The 19,008-nt window shown below is 36.5% G+C and overlaps 1 protein-coding gene across 2 annotated transcripts in view; it reads left to right on the forward strand.

Annotated features, from left to right (window-relative positions):
• Positions 1-13,673, forward strand: part of MTBP (MDM2 binding protein) — a 29,104-nt gene extending 15,431 nt beyond the window's left edge. For both annotated transcript variants that reach the window (XM_079300106.1, XM_079300107.1), the window contains exons 16-22: positions 1,581-1,736; positions 3,979-4,074; positions 7,103-7,369; positions 8,565-8,796; positions 9,994-10,107; positions 11,777-11,842; positions 13,312-13,673. In XM_079300106.1, the coding sequence (XP_079156232.1) occupies positions 1,581-1,736; positions 3,979-4,074; positions 7,103-7,369; positions 8,565-8,796; positions 9,994-10,107; positions 11,777-11,842; positions 13,312-13,347 (967 nt within the window). In that variant the 3' untranslated portion in view covers positions 13,348-13,673. The remainder of the gene's footprint in view (positions 1-1,580; positions 1,737-3,978; positions 4,075-7,102; positions 7,370-8,564; positions 8,797-9,993; positions 10,108-11,776; positions 11,843-13,311) is intronic.
• Positions 13,674-19,008: the final 5,335 nt, after the last annotated feature.

The following is a 19,008-nucleotide window of genomic DNA, read 5'->3' on the forward strand; positions in this document are numbered from 1 at the left end:
TCAGCTTTACTATAGAGGGACTTTATATGTTGATAAACATTGTGTAGCTGTTTTCATGTATATTGATAATCTTTCAAAGAAAATATTGCTTAAGGCTAAAACTATTTTTCTGTAAATTTCCAAAGATGTAATTTCTTGGTATTTTAAGAAGTATTGTTTTGATTTGACTAAATGCAACTGGAAGCTAACTAAAATTAGAATAGTCCTTAAACTAAATGTCCAAAATAGCATTTCTAGAAAATAGTAGCCATGGTAGAAAAACATACAAAAGCTTTTCTTTCACCCTACATAACCTAAGTAAGAGATAATGCAGGTGTTTTTGTCAACATGTGCAATGTGTTCTAATCTCCTCATATTTCCTAAATAGTCAGTACTTAATATCATATATCAAGTAATTTTGAAGTCAAAGAGCCTATTGGTTTTATGTTTGAAATTATATTTAGTTACATTTTGCCTTCAGTGCTGTTCAAATGAAACCCCATAGGTCTTTGGGTCACTTAAGAAGTCCTGTTGATTTAAATTTAGCTCTCACTCTATATAAGACTTGTCAAAGAATGTTTAGGATGGATATTAGGAAAAGGTTCTTCACCCAGAACGTGGCTGGGCACTGGAACAGCTTCCCAGGGAAATGGTCACAGCACCAGCCTGACAGAGCTCAGGAAGGGTTTGGACTTGGACTCCAATGATCCTTGTGATCCCTTGCAACTCAGCTTATTTTGTGATCCTGTGACTTAATGGTTTTTGGTGGTGTTAATGTTCTGGCTGACAGACCTGTAGAGCCAAGTGTCCAGCTGTCCTTTTCTGAGTCACTTCCATCCCATTTCTCTCTTTCAAGTACCATAGTTGGCCATGGCTTAGATTGGAGTTCTGCATGTGGTAAATTCTCACATTAGTTTTCTCATGGTGATATTATTATCATCATTATTATTATTATTGACTTTTATTTCTGAAATAGGCAAAGTTCTTCCTTTTAATTAGCTGAATTAAAATTAATTAGAATTTTTTAATTCTAATTAATTTTTAATTTTTAATTAATTTAATTAGAAGCTTCCTGAAGGACCTTTCTGTTACATAGTCAGTGTTTATTGCTCACAGTCTGAACTGATAATCTTTCTTATCCTGCATCAGGATACAACATGTTGCTTAACAGTAGAGGGAGAACTTTGATACACTTGATATAAGACACTAAGAAAAGAATAGAGGGTTGTATGCAGTAGTGGCTTTATGGTTCCTTTCCTGTGTATTGTATTTTTTTTTTAATGGGAACCAATTTTGGTCCTAAAATAGAAAAAAAAAACAGGTGAATAATCTTTTTTCCATTTTGTATTTCATAACCAAGCTCTAAATTCTTGAAGAAATTACTTCAGTCGAATGCTAGAGAATCTGCACCAATTATCATGTTCTTTATCATGAACATTTGTGTGAATGTTCTTAAGGAGCAACTTTCTTCATTTTACTTTGTTGCTAGTTTAATTGCTCCAGACTAGCAATGATTTAGTATCTTTTTAAATTATGTTGATTAAAAAAAAAAAGGAAAAAAAAAATCTTAGATTGGTCTTTGCTTGCTTCCTTTTTCCCAGAGTTCCTCTGTTTGCACACTCATCTGAGCAATTGCTGGGACATAAAGACAGCCAGAGGGAGTCCCTGACGTTGCTGGATGCCAAAGAGCTGCTGAAGTATTTCACCCCAGAAGGGCTGCCCGTGGGGGATCTCCAGCCTCTCCAGGTTCCCAAGCGGTATGATCAGCATCTTAAAGCCACTGAACTCAGAGCTGATGTAGGGGCATGTAAATAAGGGTGCAATGGGAGCCACAGTGTGGCCTGATTGGAGTTTATAACTTGCAACATCCTTACATCACATGCCTGCCAGGGAAATCAACTGGTTTGGTCTCCAGTCAGTATTGCTATTTAGTTCTTTCAGAATCTGAAATGGCTGGAGATGATGGTCTTGGTCCTAGGCATTTAGATAACAAAATAATCACCTGAGGCACAAATATGTTCCTGATGGAGCCCTGCCAAGCTGCTGCTGCCCTATGTCTGTTTAAAAAAGAGTATTTCTAGTAAAGCAGAAGCTACTGTGGCAGAGCTTTATTTTTTTTTTTTTTTTGGTGTGATTTCTCTCAGTGAAGGGGAGTCTAGATGGGAAGACAAAACAAGAAAAGGAAATAGCTGAGCCTATTTAACTGTGTCTCCTGTCATGCTTTTTATGTGGTAAAGTGCTTCTTGAAGAAAACTTGTGGTGACTTTGCAATTATTCATTCTTAGAGTGTTTGCTGGTAAGTATTAGTATATTAACCACTGCTTTTTCAGCAGGAATATAGATACATGGAGTTACTGGAGTAATTTTCAGGATCTGAACATCTGTTAGATTTAAGGCCACACTCTGTAAGAGTCATAATGTTTGTAGAAGCAGAGCCTGTTCTATTTGTGCAGTGTGTCACAGACTGCTAGGTGAGCAAGATATTCTTTGCAATCACTGCAATGTAGTTGTTGACCTTTTTAATACTGAATAATAGAAACTATGATACAATTATTTGATACAGCCCTTGATTCTTTTTCAGACATCATTATATGTAGTAAAAGTGCTTGTGAGGGGGAAAGGTTCTTTAGTATTTTGGATCTTCTGTAGGATTTTTGAGACCTGTAGCATAGTTACTGAAGTTTTGAAACTAAAATTAATATGTTCTTAGCAGAGAATTCAAGTAAATTAGAAAAAAATGCAGTAAAGCTTTAGAATCTTCTACTAGGTTGTTAATGGGTGCAGAATATTTCGAATTTTGGCTAAAATATTTTCCTTCCAACTAGTTTTGTGGGAAAGAAGTGAATAATTTTTCACTACAAAGATCTATTTTTTTAGTCTTTGATTTTTTTTCAAAGCCTCCAGAGAAGCACTGTAGCATAGAATACCTTGAGTGTCTTGAATGATTTGCTTTGAGCTACAGATGAGTGAGATCTGAAATTGAATCGAGTCCAGCGGAACACTGTACTCTGAGCTGCTCACTCCCCTAGCAGATGCTCTGAATAAATTCTCTGGAATAATGAGGAGCTTTGCACAGTAGGTGATCAAGAACAGTGAATACAGACCCAAGGATCTTCCTGACCAACAGAAGAATTGAAGAGATTTTGAGGGAGACTGATGAATTAAAGGCATGTTCACTTGTTTTCCATGTTTGAGCTTAGATAGAAGCTTGTTAGATTACAGTTTTGGCTGACAATCTTTCCAAATTATCATCTTGCTAGATTCAGCATCACATCTTTCCTGGATGTTTTTCTCAGATTATTCCAGTGGAAATGGTGCAGAGGCAGTCTATATGAATAAAATTTGAAGCAGTATGTAAGTTTCAGATTCTGTTACATCCTTGCCTTTGTCTCTCCCCTTCTTTAGAGATAAATGTCAAGGTATGTTGAAATCTGGCAGCAAAATCTTTCTAGCTGCCTTGCTATGGCTTATTCTGTTGAAATACCTTTAAACAAACACACTTACATGATTTAGCTGCAGAGAGTTACTAGCTGGAATTGAAATATCCCAGAAAACAAGCCATTAGTTCTGAAGTCTGGGAAAGATGAGTCTTGGGTGAGACAACAACTTGAAGCTAAAGGGAAAGAATTCACTACTTAAAGTGCATGTTTGAAAAATGGGAGGTCACTTCCCAGTTCCTCTCAGTTCATTCTACTCCTCAGGTGTGATATTCTGATATTTGCCTAGTTTTAGTGGTAAATTGTTTGGAGCAGTGATCTTAACTGTCTACGAAATGTTTAAGAGCTTCTGCAACAATAACAGCTCAGTAGGAATCAGTTGAACATAAATTCTCACTTCAATAGAGACTTGATTTTTCTATTGATGCTTTATCCTGGGGGCTTAGCTGCAAGACATGCTGTTTTGGTCTTCCTATGTCAAGGCACTTGTTTCTGATTTTTGGGAGTATAATTTATCCTGATGGCAACTAGTTAAAATAGATCTGTATTTTTCTCCTTTCAGTGAAAATGCATTTCTTTTGACACCAGAGCTTACTCCTCGAAAACTCAGAGGTTTGCCTTTTGAAAAAGCAGCTGGATGCCATTATCATGGACTTGAGTAAGTTTCCTGACTTCTTTTCAAAGGTTTATTTTTTAGTCTCAAGTCTAGATATAATTAGAAATATTTCAAGCAACATGTTAAGGGTATGTTAATTATGGTTTAAATGTCACTGGTTTAAATTGCAACATTCCTGCCTTGATGGTAATGTGGAAACATTGAAGGTCTTTTTTTCTTAGTTGTACTGCTGTATCTATTCTCAGTGTCTCTGAAAATTTTAATTCAGAACTAAAAATGGCAAGGGAATTAGTACATACCAAGTTCCTAGAGTAGCACATGTTTTAAGTACATACATAGTTTCTGCTTTTATATTTAATTTTAGACTTATAGTCAAAAGGTTTAATGAGACCTTCTGTGATGCTGTTATATGTATGTTCAGGGAACCTGAAAACACCAGCAGGCAAGTGTTAATGGTAATGATGTTCAAAAGGATCCATATGGTTAGGACTGTTAGTTAATCTCAGCCAGCCAGCAATAGTTATTTGTCAAAGCAAGCAAATGGGCAAACTGTCACATAATGTAGCTGCATAAAAATAGTCTAGAAAATTACAAATATTGACATTGAGGAGAGAAGTAAAAAGACTGTAGAAATGCTGGAGTAGATAATCAGCATAACTCTTCCATACAGACAGTCTTAGTGCAGTATATATTAAGAAATGCAGTGGATACCAGGTATAATTAGTTCAGTTTTTGTGCTGCCTCCTAAAATCACATTTTCAGATTATCAGGTTATCTGAATGTGACTAACAATGCTGCTGGTATTTTTCTCCTATCAATTTTACAAATAGTTTGGTTAAGCCTGTGTTTAATGTCTGGTAATTTTAGCCAGGTTCTCTAAGGCAATGAAGCACTCCTATCTCTTTAGTTGTCTCTTTTTCTAAATGGTAACTCATGAGCCTGTTAGCCTTTTTAGATTTGTAATAAGTGGCACAGAGAGACAGCTGGATAGAAAACAGAAATGCATATGGTAGGTGTGGGAAGAAACCACTTGTCTGTCTGTCTTGCTGTGTGGTATCTTGCTGCCCTACCTGACCTCAGCAAGGAGTGTGCCTGAGATTTCAAATTAGGCACAGCAGAGCTTGTGCTGCCTCTTCTCCTAGCAAAATAGGAGAAGAATAGACCACAAGTATTGTGGAGAGCAGGAAGATCCTGGCATATTAATATTGCAGGGGCAATGTGCTGAGCAGTATGGGAGGGAAGCAGTAGAGTGAGATGTAGTGTATGCCCAGAACATACTTTAACAGGAGTATAGTGGTTTTGAGGCAGATGTGTTTGGTGCTGTGCAGTTTTCATCTGCCCAGTTGCTGTATGTATATATGGAACTAAAGTCTTGTCAAACAAAACATGGAGTAGCAGTTATCATAGAATGGTTTGAGTTGGAAGGGACCTTAAAAATCATTTAGTTGCAGTCTCCATGCCACGGGCAGGGACACCAGTATCCCACATCTATTTCCCCAGAGCTGCTCTCAATTAATTTTTCACTCAGCCTGTATTTGTGCTAGCATTGCTCTTACCCAGGTGCAGGACCTTGCACTTGGCCTTGTTGAACCTCAGGGTTTGTACAGGGCCACCTCTCAAGCCTCTGGATGGGATTCCTTCCCTCTAGTGTTGGCCATGCCACAGAGCTTGGTGTCCATGACAAACTGCTTTCCTGAGGTCCAGGGATGAGCTTGCTGTGTGCTCTCCTTGCTGCCCTGTGGATCTCAAACTCCACTCTTTAATGGTCCCTGCAGCCAAGGCTGCCCTTGAGCTTCACATTCCCCACCACCCCCTCCTTGTTGGTGGGCACAAGATCCAACACAGCACCTCCCCTCACTCAGAGAAGGATGTTACAGCACATTCCAGGAACCTCCTGGATTGCCTCTGACCTATGTATTGCTCCTCCAACAGATTACTGGGGTGGCTCAAGTCCCCCATGAAGAGCAGGATTTGTGAATGTGAGGCTCTTCCTATTTATGATTAAATTAAACTTTTGGTGTAATAAGCATGTGCCAGACCCTTGAATGCTGTTTTGCAAAGAGAAAGCACTTGCCATTAAAGCAGTGAGTAAAATGGCAATTTAACTTTCAAAGTTAAATGGATTTTTATCTTTGTAGGGTATGTGACTACTCAGGGGACTGAGAATATAAATAAGAAAAATGAAATACCTTGAAATTTTTAAGTTAAGACAACTTACTTTCTTATCAGATAATGAGTTTGTGTAGTGGAAAGTCTTCCTCAACTGTAGAAATGGATTAATCAGCCAGTTATTAGAAAAATTAATTTCTTCCTGAATATGAAAATACTCTGAAGAGTGTGGAAACATCAGAACTACCAATTTAACATGACTCCATGTTAAGAAATGAAAGTAAAGAATATGTCTTGCATTCCTAAGAGTAGGAAGCATTGCTGAGCAGTTTGAAGGATGGGCTGAGCAAGAGCTCACACTGCTCAAAACAATTTGTAACAAAGGGGCTGAAATAATGAAGGATTTACTGAGAAAAGTTAGTCAAGATGCATTTTGTGTTCTCTCATGTGTATGTTTCATTGAGTTAGCACTGTTCATTTGTTATTTTTCAGCCCCACTGTAGTTAATACAGTTTGTTAATTTGTTTGATTAAACCACTTGTTCATTGTAATCAATAGGAAACTTGTGCTTGTTCTGTGATACTTTTTTTGTATTTTTAGTACTTGAAAAATGTGAATTTGTCATACAGCAGTGTTTATCTCAGACAAAGCTAAAAGTTGCATTTCAAAGAGTTTGTTCAAGGAAAAAATTCTGCTAATGTCCATGGAAATCTTACAAGAACAGGGTAAAGAATTACAAATAGTGTATAATTCAGCTTCTTTGTTGGAGTTGGATTAAAGTATAGCAAAATCCATCAGGCAAGTATTAATGTACTGTGTTATCAAAAGTTGCCTTTCAGAACAGTACACCAGTTCAAACAAAAAAAAGTTTTGGAGTTGACAGACTGTCAAAACTAAGTTTTTCTGATTGTAATAAAGCAGAGATTTCTCTCACAGGTTTCCTACCCAATTTCAATTTTAGGTATTGTCTAGATAACAGAAGAGCCTTGGAGAGAGATGTGGGATATGCTGAACTTCAAACTCGTCTTATCCGCTGTGAAACTCAGACTACCTGCACCAAGGAGTGCTGCCCTGTGCCACTTGCCCTGAGTCCTCTCCCATCTCCTGCAGTCCTCTCAGAGCCTGGAAGTGTCCCTGATGAGGAGCCTTTACAAAGTGAACTCAAAACAGAGACATCAAGGCTAAAACGCAGATCAAAAGACCTGGATTACTTTTATCCCAAGAAAAGGTAATACACTGAATAAAATGAATCTTTAGCATGAAATGTTTCTGTAGTCTCTTGTGAACTGCATCTTTTCTTTCATCTCAAAATGTTTTAGTGAAGCTATCTAGACAAATGTTCTAGTTGTTTAATCCTCTTCTGTAGGTTCTGGTTTTTTTCTTTTTTTTTGAGTGTGATCTCTCATGGATGGTGTTAGATTAATCAAAACCATGCAGCACAGGCACACTTTATTTAACATATTTGGGGTTATATCTGGCAGTCTCAAGTGCCTTTCAAAAGATGACAGCCTCATCTAGGACTGAAACAGTCAGTGCTCTTGCACTATGAATAAACAACTAAAGGTTTAGAAAGCCAAGGATTGTACAAACAGAATAATTGAATTTCTAATCCAAAGGACTGCTGGCGTAAGATGACCTACCAAATTTCATTCTTATTGTCAGCCCTGTTTATTAAAGTCTTTTCTGGAAGTTTAGTTTTTAAAATTTCCCTTTGTACCTTGTCCTCACTCTGAAGATGCAAACTCTGTCAGTGAAAAATAACTGCTAGGTAACACTATTTCCAAATTCACTTTTTTCTGTAATACTTCATTTCTTCCTTATTTCCAGTTTGATACCCTTTGCATTCTAATCAAAATAAGCCTTTAACAGAGGTCTGGTTTTAGAAATATGTAGATATTTTGCAGCTTACTGAATAGTTAGAAAATATATGATTATATTTGACATTTTGTAAATTGGAGTTTGGAATTACTAATGCTCTTACAGCTGAAGGATCAAGGATTACAATGTTCCCATAGAATTATAATGCCTAACTTCCTGTAGTTAAAGATGAGTTCTGACATTCCTATAGGGCCAAAAGAAATTAGGTAGTTTCAAGAAATTTTGTCTCGTCCTAAGACTGGAGGTCAATTCTCTTCCCAAGAGTTTTATCTTCTGAGTTACCTGATTTCTTCAATTTGTTTCTAGACCTTTTTTAATCAGAAGTGCAATGGGTCTACATGTCAGAGCCCAATCCAGTCAGCAGAGTGTTCTTATACAAAAAAATTTACAGAATAGAATCCTGTCTGTGTTTTCAGATGTTTGCAGGAATGCTCAGCACTTACTGCTCTAAAGCAGCAGCCTCTATAGCAGAAGCAATGGCACTAAAAGAGTCAGTACAAAACCTGAAAGTTATTTTTATTGGGATGTTTTATTATTCTTTCTAGGCTAACCAAATCTGAGAGTACAGACTCCCTCCTGTCTCAGGCGAGTGGAGGCAGCAGGAGTCACTGTGCAGTTGCTGTGATGAGGAAAAGCTCTGAGAGATCCATTTCTGTGGCTGCAGTGCCATCAAAAGTGTCCAGCCAAGGCCACAGGGCAAGCACCAAGGCTGGCTCAGCTGCAGAGCCTGAGGCCTCCAGGCAAGACAAGGAATCAAGATCCCAGAAACACACAAGGGTAAAAATCTACCTTGTTCTCTTAGTGAAGAAGTAGATGTTTAACTTCTTTCCACAAGACTTGATTTGTAAATTTTTTTTTAACTCAAGGTGAACTGTTATTTGTTATTGAATTTCATTCTGTTTCACTTGTGTAAAAGAATCCTGAAGGCACTGAGGAGGGTGCTGCAGAAGCAAAGAATGAAAAAGCATGTAAGGAAATTTTATCATGCCCAGAGAATTAAGGCTGAGAGAGATAACAATGAGGAATAAAAAAGGTTGAAATTAATATCAATTAATAGAAGTTATGAAATATAGATGATTAATATAAAACCTAAAGGCACCACAGAGGTTTATGTGCTGGAAGGGTCAAAGGCATTGTGGAGGAACAGACTATTCTGAGAATAAAAGGATTCCAATAGTTCTATAAATCCATTAATTATCATAGCAGTTAAAATAATTTGATGGAATAATGTTTAATTAATAGCTGTGTATATTAGGAATGCCTCTTTAAAATACAATACACAAGACAGTATGGTCAAGCCAGAAACAAATTTTAAATTTATCCCAGGGTACAAGGAGAATATTGCAAGAGCATTAATGTACTATCAAAGGCAAGTTGGAGTGGTCCAGAGAAGCATAAATTGGTGTGACTCATTCAGACCTACAGCAGAGTTTAAACATCTGTGATGTAAAGAATATCAGAAAATTTTCTAATAAGACTTCAATGTTAGATTTTTAAGTGGTTTTTTTTTTTAATATTTATGCCTCAAACAAGGGAATATCAGTATGGCAAAAAGTGATCTTTACATATATATATATATATATATATATATATATATATATATATATATATATATATATTATATATATATATATATATATATGTTATATATATATATATATATGTTATTTTGGAGAAGAAAAAACCCAAGATAATATTGACTTCTTTTTTTATCTTCCAAGCTCTATGTGAATATTCACTGATCCTTGACATGTAAGCATTTTCTTAATTTTTCTAAATGAAGGAAATGGAAATAGATTGTTAAATGACTCTGCTCAAATTCAGGCAGTGAGCTGATCATGTTTGGCAATAGATTAAAGACAGGCAAGATCACAAAATTCAGGTTTTCTGTCTTGGGCTTTTTTGTTTCCCCTTAGACAATTTTTTGTGTAGTACTTGGGATGAGCATCTGATTGTGTTTCTTCTGTTTCTAAGATGCTGAAGGAGGTGGTTGCTAAGACTCTTCAAAAACATGGAATTGCAGAGGATCATAAGTGCTTTGCATCGTGCAGCCAGCGTCTATTTGAGATATCAAAATTCTACTTAAAGGTAACTAGAAGGCACACTATTACTTTATTCTTAGTTAAGTGAAGCCACTCCTGAATAAAACTTGAGATAGCTTAATCAACTCTGAATATCTCACATGCTAATATTTCCCAGTGGTGTGTTAGTAATGTGTTGATTGTGTGGAGAAACCTTTGGACTTGTCAAATGCAGAAGGTAGTTTTACAATATATTTTGGTGGGCTTTTGCTTGTTTTGAAACCTTCTAAAGCAGTAGCCTTTTATACTTAGTGAAATGATATACTAAAGCATGGGTCACTTTTAGAGCTGCAACAGCTGGGGAAGCAATAGAGTATCTCCCAGATGTAGCTGTGGCAGCTCAGCTTCTCCCTTGTTCTAAGGTTGTTGGCTAAATAAGTAGCTTACAGAACTGACTCAGAAATTGCAGTTCCCTGACATGATGTGTTCTATTATCTAACATCCTGGCTCAACAGCATCCTGTAGAATTGCATTAACATCATGTTTAGGGGGAGATGAGAATTTTTTCCATAATACCTGGGAGACTGTGAGTCAGTGCTAAAGCCCATGTTACTTGGTCTGAGCATAAAATCAAGTTAATTACAGTTTGGAGTGATTAAAAGCTATTGCTCACAAGCTGAGCTGCTGTGCTGTTCATTTGCATGTGTTTAACCTACCCCTATGGGTGAACCAGCCCAGTTTAGTCAACTTCAGTAATGGTGCTTTAAGCTAAATGAAAGCTGATCAGGACTGGATGCTTACACAATCAGAACATCTTGCTGATAAGCACCAACTTCTAAAATTATTTCAACACAGTTTTACAGTCATTCTGTAAGTGCTCCCAAAATCTCCCTGAAATATGCCCTGAAGGAAGATCTCCCAATCCAGAATCAGAAAGGGCTGCATGTAGGGATGTGTGAGTAGAGCAAATCAGGATTTGTGGTTCCATTCCCAATGGAAAAGGAAAGGGAAGAATATGGCAGTGATCCTGTCCTTTCCAGAGAGAGGTGTCACGGGATTTTCTTCTCCTGAACTGTCTTGCAGCTCCAAGTTTGTGGGAGTCCTTTGAATTCTTTTGTGTGCTACATAATCCAAAAGCATGGTAACATAGGTATCATTTTCCTCTGGAGAGAAGTAGTACATGAATTTTCTTTCTCTTCAGGCAAAATTTTGTTCTTGCTTTGTTTAAGAGTAGATTAGGTTGGTCTCATTAAATGGACTGCAAAATAGAAAAGTCATTCTAGGTTTTCCCCTTTTCTGCACTGATTTTATTTTCTGATGTCTGGTTCTCTGTTTTTTGCCAGAACTCTGTATTACAGGGTAAGCTTGCAGCTGATTTCCATGTTTATATAGAAACAGGATTTCAATCAAGACTGTAAGAACTTTGAACATCATTGAAGAAAAACTGTTCTGGAAATTATGCAGAAATGTGCATACAGAAGGTTAGGAAGACTCACTCATAATTGAGTACTAGGTTTGGACTGCTGTAAGGAAATCTGCAACCCTGCAAACCTGGAATAGATTCAAATTATTTTCCTTTTTTGTAATTAAAAAAGCAAAGTCAAATAATTCTTCCGTTGTTCTGAGCAAGGTGATAAAAGTATAACACTACACTGCTTATTAGGGCTCTTATAACCCAAATTAGAGTGACCATATGAGTTTGCTGACTTCTGTGGCTTTTTTTTTTTCATATTTAGGACCTTAAAACTTCTAGAGGACTTCTTGATGAAATGAAGAAAACAGCAAATAGCAATGCTAAACAGGTCAGACCATGTGTTTGTTTGTTCCTGTACATGGCCACAGGATGGTTTAGTCCACAGCTTTAAGAGATGAAGAGGTGCATACCCTCAGCTATGGGTCTCATTTCACTCTCATCTCACACCAACTATGACTCAGTAGTCCCAAAATTTCCAGGTTTTGGAAATTTGTTTTGGTATTTTAGTTACAGCTCCCGAGATGACGTGCCACAGTGAGAAATGGAAATGAAGACAATAAATCACTGAAACAAACAAACAAGAAAAAAGAGAGATGAGATTTTTCTTTAATTAGAATCATTAGGGAATTCTTCCTTTCTTGTGTTGAAGGAAATAACATTTCAAAGGTTAGGGAGTAATAAGCAGGTTTATAAAAGGAAATAAATTATTTAAAAGAAGCAATGAAAATCAGTAATTTTAGGCTTGTGAGTAACTGTAAGCACAAGGGATATCAGGTCAGGTTATTTGTGCAACATGGGACTTACATGAACAACAGCACAGAGCAAATGATAGAAGTAAATATTCCTCCAGAAATTAACTAATTTAAGTTCTGAGACATACACTAAAGTGACTCCATGATTTGGGGGGGGGGGGGGGGGGGAAGAAGGGAAAAAGTGTCATGCATAATTACAGTACAGTTTTCATAATTATAAATTAAATGGAAGAATTTGAACTGAGGTAGGTAAGTAATAGAATACACTCTCAAGAAAGCTGGTAGATCTCCTGAGAACTTACTCTATGAGAGCAGTGTTTGCTGTGTTCTGTGCTGTATTCCTCTGTGGATTGCTTTGTGTGGATGATAAGGTTTCAAAAACTATATGAGTTGTGATGTTTGGTGTTGAACTGGGCTGTTGTGCTGCTACACTGCTTCTCACCTCCATCTTTGGGCAGAAAATTTGTAGTTTTTTATATGTTTTCTGTTGGCAAAAGGCAGTAAAATTGGCGTTCTCCTAAACTGCTTATATCTCCATGTATTAGGAAGTCTTTTGAAATTACTTTACAAAAATATAATTGCCAAGGACTAGTCAGTGGTCTGAACAATTGTCCAGTTTGGAAAGCAGCAGTGATAATAGTGGTAGATACTGCAGTGCACAAATTATCCTTTATTCTTTCTTCTCTGGCATTAGGAACTTTTCCTGCTGGAAGCATGTTTGGCATTTGTTTGGCATTACGTGCACTTTCTTGCTTGGTAAATGGAGAGAATGGTGAAGTATTTCAATTCAGGGGTTCTAAAAATGCCTTTCCTAAAGACAAAGCATTCTGTAAGATTAAATACAATTCTAGGGTAATGCTGTTTCCTCTCAGATTACTCACAACACTTTCTGCTCTTAAGTATTTGCTTTTAAATCCTGTTTAGTAAATACCACAGAGATGGTGACAAAGGACTAAAGAAAGAATTGATAAAAGTCTGTGAGATGTTCTTAATTTGCTTTCAAAACCAGGAGTCATGTAAATTGCTTTCTCATTTCTTTGCCCAGGTGATTGAATGGGTTTTGGAGAAGACTGACAAGTAGAGGCACTGTGTGGATTCTATTCACACCTTCCCAGGAGCTGTGGAGACAGAGCACTTCTGACTAGAGAAGCATTATACTGCCCAATGCACACACAGATCTGCACACTGGGAGGACTTTGGTCAGTGTAATTCTATAGACTCATTCTTCAAGCATATGAAAGTTTTAATTTTTTTTTTAATTGAAATGCAAAGAGGTATTTTATATGTGTATTTATGTTTGTTAAATGGAATATAGCTTGACTTGTTTTATAAAGCTTTGTATATTTTTCAACCAGTGTATTGGTTTTATATTAATAAAAAACCCCACGTATTTAATTTTGATAACTACTACTTTGTTTTACCTTTTTGTGTGAAGATCTCCATTCTTGAGCATCCACACTTGCAGATCTCTATTCTACTTAGTACAGGTTCCTCTTGTGTAAACAGCTGTTTACATCATCGAACCATTAACATTTTATACACTGATTAAGAACAGTTCCTATTCTGCAGGTGAAAACAAACAATCAGAATTTGAATCATAATTATCTTTGTGTTGTAATATAAAGAAGAAAAAAAGCAGGGCTTGAAACTTGATACAAGGTCCCATTAAACAAAGTTTCTTTGTTTTACAAGCTGAATTTTCATTATAATTTCCTGTATGCTCTTTGGAACACTCCTGAGAAAAATATCTAAGGACAGATCTGAGATTCCTCTTCCTGGAAGAGGAGAAAATGAAAGCAGTAGTGGCAATGAGGATGGTGAGAGCTGGAAAAGAGCTGGTGTGCTATGCTGAAATGCAAGGGCTAAAAGGAATTTCTAGCTGTTTTGTAAACACAGTAAAATACTAAATTTAGCCTCAGTTTGTTTAAGTATCTGGCATGTACCTGACTGGGACTAATGTCATTATTCAAGTTAGTATTTTGTTGAGATGAGGAGTTCCTTTCTGTATTAAAGATTTCCTATTTATCATATAAACTAATGAGATTAAAACTGATAGATGCAGGGCTGTTTTTTGCTATATTATCCTGGTAGGAAAATAGATTAAGCAGTACAAACATAAGTGAAACATAATGTTGTGAAAAAGCAATCGAACTAAACCATGTGAAGGTTAGACTTAATACTGTAAAATCTATGTAAAATCTATGCATTCTCTAAAGAGCCTTCCTGATCTTGTGACATTATTCTTTGCTTAATTCTATTTGGTGTAAAGCTGGGCCCTGTGGAGATTTTTTCATGTCTTACAGGATCTTGAGTTTAACTGTTCTGTTGCTTTGTTCCCAAGTTTACCATTATCCTGACCTCTACAGGACCTTTTCTGGGTGGGTGTGTGCTTGGTTTAACTGAGCTGCAGCAGCAGAGCTCTGGAGTTGCTCTGCTGTGACAGTGGGCTCTAGTGAGTACTGTGTGTGTCTAAGCCCAGGAAAAACATAACTGTTTGTAAGATGGATTACATTTGTCTGCAGAATGCCACACATCCACAGCATCCAGTTTTAGTGATGTGGTGAAATAGAAATGCAATGAAGAGAGTTATTTAAATAATCATTTAATGAGTGCATGCACAAAATTTTTCCAATGTAATGATTACTGTGTATGGCTCATATTTCTTTGCATTCAGTATAGAAAACAAGGAAGTAATCAAGACATTAACCTTTCTTAACATCTTATAGTGAATCAAGAAAGTCTCTACTTCCAGTGAGAGCAAAAAAAGCTGTAAGCTGTAGCCTTATCTGTTCAACCTGGATGCTGATACTTTTGTCTCAATACTAAAGCAAGCCACTGAAAGCTGTATTTTCTACTTGATTTTGGGAAGTTTATGTATTTGTAATTAGAAAAGCTTTGTAGTTAATAATTATACGTAAGTTGATAAGTAAAAGTACAGAAGCTCTACATAATCCTGGAGGCTAGCTGCCATGAGCAAAGAAAATACCTTCAGGAAAGTAATTAATACTTTGAACTGGTTTTCTTGTGCTTCAAGTAAAACCCAGTGGTTATTGGTTTAATTAATTACATAGACTCAAAGGCTGGCCTGAAATAATCAGCAGGAAAGCAGTTAGGGAAACATAAGTATTTTGATGTGTTGGTTTTCTACAAAACAATTCCCAGTGCAGAACTAATACACTGCTATCCATGTTTCATTTGCCTTTTGTGTTGTTGACTTTTTAGGACAAATAGTAGATGGGTTATTATTGTGGCTTAATAGCTCTGAGCCCCATTTAAGCTGTGATAACTGTCCCTGTCCATGCTCTTAACCTACAAAAGAGCAGGCACAATAATTTGACCTGGTCCACCGTAACAGCACTAAACCAAATTATTTTACATCTGTTGTAGTTCCAAGACCTCACACTGAGAATTCCTGCAGCTCAGCTCATGTGCTGTAACTTAAGTGATGCAGAATGTAACATCACCTCTGAAATTCAAATTATTTTCTTGTTTGTGGCTGCTGAACCCCCAAATCCATATTTTGGGCTCTTGCTTTCATGTTTTTGCAGATCAGGATGGAAGTTATATTCACCAGTACACATTTCTGGTTTACCTGCAATTCATCCATCCTATACAATAAACATGTACCATAACATAGCATAATGTAATAATATTGTGTGTTATATGTAGAAGCACATCATCCATCCATGTTATGTGCTTATATTCCCACAGGATTGGGGTAAGACAGCACTGATGTGGCTGCAATTACTTGGTGATTGCTTGTAATATTACAGCAATTACATGATGAATACACTGGGCTACCACAGAACTTAGCTTGGGTACTAATGCTTGTCCAAATTCACAAACTTCTTTGTCCCAATACACAGTTCTCCCTTGGAATTTGTTTTCTAAATTTGTTTCTTAATGCCTCTAATTGTTTACACAAGCATAGAAATTCTGATGAAGGAAAAAAGATGAAAAGCCAATCCCATGTGGGAAAAGCAGGTGATTATATTCAACAGGAGGTTATTGTGTTTGTTAAGTATTTAAAATGTTTTTCCCCTCATTCTTTTAAATTAATTTTTGCCCTAATGAGTCTGGGGGTTCACTCTGGGTTATAGAAAGCAGGCTGAGTTTGTGAAAATTTTGTGAGCTTATTATTAAAGTCACCACTGAATTAAAAAGTATCCTTAACATACACAGTGTGTGTATATATAAAAAAATATGTAATATATACTGTATTAATGGTCTCTCTGTGTAGTAAATAGACTCAGTAAATATCTAGTTATCAATCTGCCAATTTGACTTCTATGGAAAAAACCATAAATTTATAAATCAATGGCAGTGTAATGATCTGGAGCACATAGTTTATTTAAGCTCTGATTCTGCTTCCACTGAAAGCAAAGAAGCTCCAATTAACTTTTAAGCATGGGCAAGAGGACAGTGAGAATGCTCTCAGGTGGAAATCAGATCAATCTCCCATTCAAATCAGCTGAGCTTATCAATGTAAAGAGCAGGATGGACTGTGCTGCCATGTCCTGTGGAGGAAGAAATTCTAACATTCTGCAGAAAGAAAACATTTGTTTTGTTATTTGCAGAGGATCAATTCTAATGGTGTCTGTGGTGGTGATTTGCTTGGTAGCATGTCAAGAGTCTTGTTCTGATTTCTAAAATACCTTAAGGGAGGTGCTGGTTCCATTTCAAGGGCAGGACTATTAGAAACACCAGTATAATTCCCTGAACACAATCAGATCAGCTTTATTTTTTTTTTTTTTAACAAATACATTAGATCACATTTTTCCAATAACAGTTTTGCTCCAATATGTATCCCAATTTTTCTCATGGTGAAGCTGTTGTACAAACTTCCTGATAAGACCATTCCATTTATAGTCATTATTTTGTGAAAAGAGTGAAACTGGAATAGCTGGAATATCTCTTTTTAGGCTTTCCATGAGGCTTTTCTGTCATAACTTGGGTCAGACTGAAAGAAAAGGCTTAAATTCCCACAGTTAGCTTTTCTATTTGGGCCACTAAATTAAGAATTAAATCAAAGGAGAAAATAAATCTTTTCCCATAACCATTCATAAGAGAAAAAAAGGCACATGTTGGCCTCAGTCCTTGAATGCAGAAGCTTGAGCAGAAATTTCTCCTTTTTCTTAATTTATTTATAAGTCTTCTGTTACCACCTAGTCCAGTATAAGTGACAGAGAAAGCATTGCAACTTCAGCAGAGATACCTGAATGACCTGCCTTGAAACATCCCTGTGGGATTTCAGGTTTTTTTAAATTTTAAGTTTTTAAGTCATTCCACCAATGCAATTAACAGTTCTCTCAATTTAAGAATTCTTAACAGAAGCACTGAAGTTTAAATTATTTCTCCCAGCCCAGAACCAAAGGACAGCCTTCCAGATAGTTTGTCTGGATACAAAGTAAGCTCACCTCACAAAAATCCAATAAATGATTTTATTAAATATATTCTTTTCCTCTAAAATATAAATATTCACTATACTCTTATAAATGTGGAGTAGGTTCATATTTCATTTATCTATCCCATCCAAATATGAATCAGTCCAAAATCTGAAAATGAAGAAATAGCATCTGTAATTATAATTATTTTTTTCTATAAATATATATAATATGAATTTTCTTTGCAAACTGCTTAGTTATTCACTTAGACTTCATATAGTACTGAGCACCTTAGATTACATTTTGTGTCATTTCATTGTTGGCACTAATACAGGAATTTGTAATATTTACAATGCACATACATGTTAGGTGTAACATTCCAGTGATTTGTAAGTGTTAAAAGGAATAAGGAAATAGTGCAGTATAGTTTACATATGACTGTAACCTACCTGCCCAGAATGCAAGTTTTCACTGCAACCTCTGGAACTTTTATAGAAGCCTGTCTCCAAATTTTTAAGTTATACTTTGGAACAGCAATAAGAAATGTCCTGAACTGATTTTTGAAGACTTCCCACAAGAGTTTCCTTGGTAAGGTGACATGAGCTCCTCCTCAGAGCCTGTCCCCCTGTGTACCGACTGCTCTCAGCTTCTCAGAATCTCTCCCAGAAGCTTCCAAGCCCAAGGAGTCCCAGGTAACTGCCACAGAAAGTGTGAATGGCAGTGGGCACTAAATGAGAAATGTCCATCTGGAAATTACTGGTAAGTTATGCAACATGTTACCTCTTACCTTGTTAATTTACATGAGGAATTAATTTTTAAGTGCAAGTACCATGACAATAAAATGAAAGTGCAGAGCTGGGTGGATCCCTCCCTGGTGTGCCTTTGACTGGTGAGAGGTGCTGGGAATGGGACTGCTCTTCCAGTGGGGCATTGAGCTATTATTCAGTGATTATTTTAATTGGTATTGATGATTAAGATACCTGTGGAAATCACCCTGTTCTTATGCTGTGGATGGACAGCATGACTTATGGTTAACTCTCAAACTTAGCTTAAAAACAACATGGAACAAAATGTGTTTTTAAGTTTCCACCAAATGATGCCAAGTTGAAATCTATGTGCTGTTTCAGGAATAAAAAAAAAAAAATGTTGTAATATGAAAACAGAACATCCACAAACACTGAATATATTACTACCTGTACATTACTGTGTATTACTTCCTGTTCTTCAAAGTGGGAATTTAGGGCAAAACTCTAAAAGCAGACAGAACCTCACCTCTGTGTGAAGCTGTTCTTTTTACAAAAGAACAACAACATAAGTGGCATCCCTGTTTTGCTTCTTCCTATTCCCACCAGGTCACA

This window comes from Erithacus rubecula (genome assembly GCF_903797595.1).
Source record: "Erithacus rubecula genome assembly, chromosome: 3".
Lineage (NCBI taxonomy): Eukaryota > Metazoa > Chordata > Aves > Passeriformes > Muscicapidae > Erithacus > Erithacus rubecula.